This window comes from Watersipora subatra, chromosome 2 (genome assembly GCF_963576615.1).
Source record: "Watersipora subatra chromosome 2, tzWatSuba1.1, whole genome shotgun sequence".
In the NCBI taxonomy this organism is placed as follows: Eukaryota; Metazoa; Bryozoa; class Gymnolaemata; order Cheilostomatida; family Watersiporidae; genus Watersipora; species Watersipora subatra.
Genome location: NC_088709.1, coordinates 74,805,936 through 74,812,432, shown reverse-complemented (window position 1 = coordinate 74,812,432; position 6,497 = coordinate 74,805,936). Strand labels below are relative to the sequence as shown.

Genomic DNA, 6,497 nt, shown 5'->3' with positions numbered 1-6,497 from the left:
CTCAGGGACCAGGGGAGCCAGCCGAGGCTAGGACTTCCCAAAGAGGGCAAATTCTCTCATGCCCCTGCCTCTTTGCGTGAAGCTCATTCTCCCGTCTCCCCAGCTCTTTCATTTCCGTGTTGTACCGCTTTTTTAGTGCAGTACGTTCTTCTCTGAGGGTCCGCAGGTCTCCCTCAAAATCAGTCTGGGGACCTGAGTCCCCCCTGATCATTGCTTGGATGTCTTCCAAGGTGAAGACATTGGTGACACTCGCAGTCTGTCTGGCTACGGGTGGGTTGTACGGGGTACGGGATGTCGTGTGCCGCCTGCTCCCACCTTCCTCCCGTTTTTCCACCTTTCGTTGGCCTGAGGCCTGTCCCATTTTTGAAGGATTACTTGCAGGTACTGAAGGCCTGAAGGGCTTTCCTCCTCTCCTTCTCGACGCGTTCCGGCAGACCTCTAATGTGTGGCCCTTTTCCCCACACATATTGCAGACTATGCAGGGGCACCGTTTCCTCTCGTGACCCTCCTGCCTGCACTTCTTGCACCTGAGGCGGGTGCACCGGTCGGTTGCGTGGGAGGTCTCCCCACATCTCCAGCATCTTGGGCAGTCCTTCCCCAAGTGGTCTCTTGACTCCTTGCAGTGTGTATTGGGACACTTCATAATATTGAATCAATGTAGTAAGAATTAGTAATCTACAAAAAGGAGAACACTATTTATAATAGAGGAATCCATCGTGCCTCTTTGTCTTGACAGTCCGACCACTTCTGGTCACTCTGTCACCAGTCTGAGCGACGGGGTTTGCAACCCGGCTGCTACTACTGGTTTGTCCCGCTTCTGCAGGTCTGTCAGGCAAAGCCTCACCCTCTGTTAAGCGGTCAGAAAATAAGGTATCTTAAGCTAAATCACTTTCTACACTATCAGTTAGGCTCAGGTTAACAGGTAGCGTGTTATTGTAACCACCATTGCTGCAGATACCGTCCCCCCAAGCATTAGTGCCACTGTTATAAGTGTTATCACTACTGGCGTGAGCCTCGTCGTCTATTGAAGTCCTCCCCATTACCAGTGTTATCTCTAATCGAAGCGGGGGTAGTAGAATTAGGCACCCTAGGGGTTAGTAAAGTGGGAAAAGCTTGTCTATCTATGACCCTTTTACTCACGGCAGCCTCTTCGGCATTCACCACACTGGTAGGCTGTATGAAAAAATAGTTATCCTCTCTACAATCAGAGTCAGAAAGCACAAATAAATGCTTACGGTTGCGATGAAGGTCGCTCTGTCCTATGCGAACCCAATAGCTCTCCGGAGAGCTGTCCGCCCGGACTACAACCCCTTCCTTACCGACATTGGATGGAGCATTAACCCATTCCCGCTGCCCCGGTAGGATGTCTGACAGAGGCTTAGCCCTGTGTTTAGCGTTCCATTTCTCACGCTTAGCCTCTTTGGCTTCGAGTTCTTTATGTTCAAATAGATCGTAGTCTACAACTCGGGGAACAGGTTTTCCCGACGTTGTCCTGATCGATCTAGCAAACATTAACTCGCTCAGGGAGTAACCCGATTTGAGTGGTGTTGATCGGTAATCAAGGAGTGATTTGTCCTTGTCCGTTGACATGTCCCACAACCGTTTGACGGTTTTGACTGCCCGTTCTGCTAGTCCATTGAATGGGGCATACCTTGGGCTGCTGGTGGCTATTTGGAAACCCCATACTTGCGCAAAGTTGTGATATTCCTGGCTAGCAAAACATGGTCCGTTATCACTCCCGACTAATATTGGCACCCCAGCCTGGCAAACACCGGCTCCATTGCCTGGATTACAAGACAAGAAGTCTGAGCTTGAATCCGGGGTACTTCAATCCATCTGGAGTAATAATCCATATTGACTAGGTACAAGTTACCTTGATGTTCCATAACATCACACCCATTTTCCAACCAAGGAGCTTCAGGAAGCTGAGCATGCTCCATGGGCTGGTGTTTGATAGAACAGTGTCTATTACAGACATTACATCGAGAGACATATTGGTCTATATCACCACTCATTGAGGGCCACCAAGTGAATTGCCTGATTTTTACTCGCATCTTTTCGATCCCTTGATGGCTTTCATGGAACCGTGCCAGGTAAATGGGCCTCAACTCACTCGGAATGTAAATTCTGCCTTTAAACAGAATTAGACCCTGGTATGACGTAATCGTATCATGACTACCATACAACTTAGCGAGCTCTGCATCCAATTTCTTTTTGTCTGGCCACCCTTTCGCAAGGTATTCCAAACATTTTCTGGATGTTGTGTCTTGCCGAGTGGCGTCAAACAACTTAGTTCGCCTACACGGGTCTAGCATCTCTGCAACCTGTGTCTCGACGTACTGTTCCACTGCAGAACAGTGACCTACATTTTCACTGCTAGCGGCGCTAGGCCGACTCAGTGTGTCTGCTAAGTAAATTTGAGGTCCTGGGGTATGAAAAATTGAATACCCGTACCTCATCATCTTCATTTTAAACCGTTTTACCCGCACAGGTAGCTTAGACAGATCTTTGTCACCAAGGATGGAGACTAAAGGTTTGTGGTCTGTCTCTACCTCAAAATATCGACCTACTAGGTAATAATCAAATTTTTCGCAGGCCCATGTGACTGCCAGCGCTTCTTTTTCGACCATTGCATACCTAGTTTCGACCTCAGTCAATTTGCGTGAAGCGTATTTGACTGGTTGCCAAGTATTCAGCTCGGTCTGCTGTAATAGCACGGCACCGAGAGCATACTGGCTTGAATCTGCTGACAGCTGCCGAACTAAGGCTAATCTAGTTCAGTGGGTCTTTAACAAGTAGCTACTTAGCAGGAGACAAAACAAACACGTTAACACTTACCGAGCTTCTAGTCGTAAGAGAGCGATGAGAGGTTTTCTCCCAGCGGTCTCGCTTCTTTCCCGTTTCCGGTCAAGGCGGAGTTCTAGCGAGCCGAGTTGATGATATCACAAGGCGAGCTAAGTCTAGATAAAAATCAGCAGCAGCATGCTATATTAAAAATAGTCCTGTATTACTGGTTTATTAAAAAAATGCCCAATCTAGGTATTCTATTTATGAAGCCCAATAATATAAGTAGCTTATAATGTTATGTAGTGCTACTGTCTTAGCCTAAATATTAAACAAAGTGAATTAAGCTATTGAGTGTATGAAACACTGAGTGTCTAAAACACAGCAACAATGCCTATTACAGAGAGTAGTTTGACATGAGAGTTTGATTCATTATAATCAACACCTATCACTCATTGATCCAACTGACTACAGTAAACAGTGAATGAAACGCAAGATTTTCAATAAAGCAATGCATTTAATCTTTGATTAATTAATCATAAATGTTAAGTAAATGAGTTTGCTATCATCTCACCTTAGTTCTTTTTTTAGGGGTTTGAGACTCTTTGCAACTTGATAAGCTCTTAGTTATTTTGACCCACAAGCATTCTTCCTCAAGCATTCAGTGGTGCATTTAAATACGACTAACACTGCGAGTTGCGATCTGACTGTTTGTAGATGGTGCTCTACATCTCATAAAAACTTTGGATTATCACTTTTTTTCCGTTAGTAAAGCTTTGTTGACTTCTTAGCATGTAAAACTTGATTATAATGAATTATGTAACCGATAATAGCTAGCTGTGGTAATCAATTTAAATAGAAGATACTAAATTTGCGCTAGTACTAACCAACATAAACGGCAGTTTCTAACAGGGAACAGCGGAAACAGACTAATGGCACAAATGTTATCGGTGAAAGCAAATACGCCCCGTATTAAACAAATGCATAGATTTATGTTTACCTAGCTGATTGGCTGATTTGGCTAGCTGCGCATGGCGCAAGAGAAATCTCATTTATGTACTTTTACCCATCTTTTAATGGCAAATAATCACTGCTTGACAAGAAAAATTCTGGTAGGTATAGTAAAAAAGTTATGAGATGCTTTATTCTATCCATTGAACCTAAAATCCGTTATACCCCATTGTCATGCCACTTTGGCAAAAAAACTACACAAAAATTTCCTGTGGCCACCAGACTAGACCTCTGACCTCCAGCAAGAGCATCTAGGAGGTGAGTAAAGTTTAGAAACTTGTAGAAGACATGTAGGAATGTTAAACCTTAAAAAATGAATGGCATCATTGAAATGGTTTCTAAGATATTGGATTCCCAAATACCTAAAAAATGAAAGAAACTGAGTTGTCATCCTCGTCTAGCAACTTTGAAGGACCGTAACCGGCGTCCGTTTTTCTGTAGGAACCTAAAAACTTTGATTTGTATCAAACTTGACATGCTCTTTGTTGTATAATCGGGTTGTTGGGCAGCGGGCTACGCTAATGTCCGAGGTCATGGTAGTTACAGGTAGTTACGAGAAGTTACGAGAAGTTACGAGTGGTCAAGGACGCGGTTGTCTCAAGGTGGGTATATAAGCTGTTGTGCCACACTATTACTGACGCCAATATAGACTATGCTTAGCACATGCGTAAAAAGTCAATGCTCGATAAAAACGGAAACTTGACAATTAGAGTATTTATTTAGGGATTTAGACTGGCCAGGTTTTTATCATTACGATTTTCATAGTCACACATATACTGCATACACATTCTACATAACGCAAGCAGGTAAGACGCAACATGGTGTCTGAAGTGAACTGGTAATAGCCCACTGAATATACTACCACCATCCTGATGCAAACGAGTACGATGCTAATTTAAACTAATGAAAATAAAAAAATAAAAAATCTAATCACAGAAGATCTAGAAGACTTACACTAAGCTATGGCTCGCAGGTTTGACCCTCTTAATGCACTGTTGTTAGATGAACATCGTGAAGAAGCTTTTCAGGTGTTCAAGAAACAATGGGAGAGATATGCTATAGTAAGTAAATTAAGCAAGGAAGACGAGGACCACCGTTCTGCATTGTTACTATACACAGTTGGTGAACCCGCAGTAAAGCTAGTAGAATCTAGTGGGAAAGAACACACAACTGTTACACAAATACTAGATATTCTTGAGTCACATTGTGTTAGAACAAAGAATAAAATGTACCATGACTTTGTGTTTGGTACTGCTGACCAGCAGTAGGGAGAGGATTTCGACGCTTTCGACAAGACTGCGCTGTCTGGAAAAAGTGTGCAACTTTGAAGAGTTAAAGAATAGAATGCTGCGCAACAGACTTGTGTTAGGCATTCAAAACAATGACCCAAGAAGAAAACTGCTGGCTTCTACTGAGCAAACACTTGAGTCTGTAATAAAGCTATGTAAGAGTGAGGAACGTGCTACTACTACTCTTCAAAAGAGACAAGCAGAGGAGGCAGTTAATGTGAATGAAATCTCAAAGAAAAGTCATCGTTCCTTTAAGGACACAAAATCGGCCACTAGGTCGGTGGACTGCAAATACTGTGGCAGACTGCATGCTGCCAGGAAGGAATCTTGCAAAGCTTTCGGCAAGATTTGCAATTTTTGCAAGGCAGAAATTCATTTTGAAGCTGTCTGTCTTAAAAAAAAAGCTGGTGCGCATGCATCGACACATGCAATAGCAAGGGAGACTAGTGATCGTGAATCAATAGACCAGATCACAACAAAAAGCAGCTCTCAAAAGGTTTTTGAATGCTTGGTTTTGATAGACTTAGGCGCAGAGGCCAAGTTTCAGATAGACAGTGGCTCGACTGTCAATGTCTTGAGACAGGATATGTTACCACAGGGGGTACCAATCACAGCAGACAAAACAATACTAACTTCATGGACCAACGATGTGCAGACAGTCTTGGGTACCGCTAGGATAATGGTTCGTAATCTCAAAAACAACAAAAAGTACAAAGTGACGTTTCATATTGTAGACAAAGAACGATCACTCATTTTAGGCTTAAGAACCTCTGTGGCAATGGGCATAATAACCATTAACCAAGGAGATATCAATGCTATAAATACGGGCGGTCAGATTGACATCTTAAAAGAATTTCCAGGTGCTTTCGACGACAAGTTAGGTTCTCTACCTGGTGTTCAGCACTTGAAAGTGGCAGAAGAAGCCAGACCACATGCCTCACCAGTGCGCCGCGTGCCACATGTTATACACACAGAGGTTAAAGCTGAACTAGATGCTATGGTGAAGAAAAGGGTAATTGAGGCTGTGGATAAACTCACTCCTTAGGAACGCAACATGGTAGTGGCAAAGAAGCCCAATAGCAAGCTGAGGATATGCATAGACCCATAGAGATTAAATAAAGCGTTGCAGAGGGAATCTTACCTTACGCCCACATTGGAGGATGTACTTCCACAGTTCCAAAATGCTCGACTGTTCTTTGTAGTAGACTTGAAGGCTGGATACTGGCATGTGAATCTTGATGAAGAATCATCTCTACTGACATACATGAACACACCTTTTGGTCGTTATAAATGGCTGCGTCTGCCGTTTGGCCTGAAAGTTTCTTCCGAGATATTTCAGAAAAAACTTCATCGTGCACTGCAAGGTGTAGATGGTGTAGTCTGTGTAGCTGATGACATCGTAGTGATAGGCTG

At 43.5% G+C, this 6,497-nt stretch overlaps 2 protein-coding genes across 2 annotated transcripts; one reads left to right on the top strand and one right to left on the bottom strand.

Moving 5' to 3' along the window:
- Positions 1–371: 371 nt before the first annotated feature.
- On the bottom strand, positions 372–3,836 carry LOC137388559 (uncharacterized). Its single transcript, XM_068075042.1, has 5 exons — positions 3,785–3,836; positions 2,839–2,920; positions 1,874–2,772; positions 1,004–1,784; positions 372–675 (listed from the first exon to the last, which is right to left on the bottom strand). Exons 1-5 carry the CDS (start codon positions 3,834–3,836, stop codon positions 372–374), a joined length of 2,118 nt encoding a protein of 705 aa, XP_067931143.1.
- Positions 3,837–5,139: 1,303 nt separating this feature from the next.
- Positions 5,140–6,129, top strand: LOC137388558 (uncharacterized). Its single transcript, XM_068075041.1, has one exon. The coding sequence runs from the start codon at positions 5,140–5,142 to the stop codon at positions 6,127–6,129; it is 990 nt and encodes a 329-aa protein (XP_067931142.1).
- The last annotated feature ends 368 nt before the right edge of the window (positions 6,130–6,497 follow it).

What these genes read in the sequence shown, in the direction of transcription:
- LOC137388559 (XM_068075042.1), bottom strand. Translation starts at nt 3,836, where the DNA reads ATGAGATTTCTCTTGCGCCATGCGCAGCTAGCCAAATCAGCCAATCAG. An exon ending in CAAATCAGCCAATCAGCTAG is followed by an intron (nt 2,921 to 3,784) that starts GTAAACATAAAT and finishes TCGGCTCGCTAG; the next exon opens with AACTCCGCCTTGACCGGAAA. An exon ending in TGATGTTATGGAACATCAAG is followed by an intron (nt 1,785 to 1,873) that starts GTAACTTGTACC and finishes CTTGTAATCCAG; the next exon opens with GCAATGGAGCCGGTGTTTGC.
- LOC137388558 (XM_068075041.1), top strand. Translation starts at nt 5,140, where the DNA reads ATGCTGCGCAACAGACTTGTGTTAGGCATTCAAAACAATGACCCAAGA.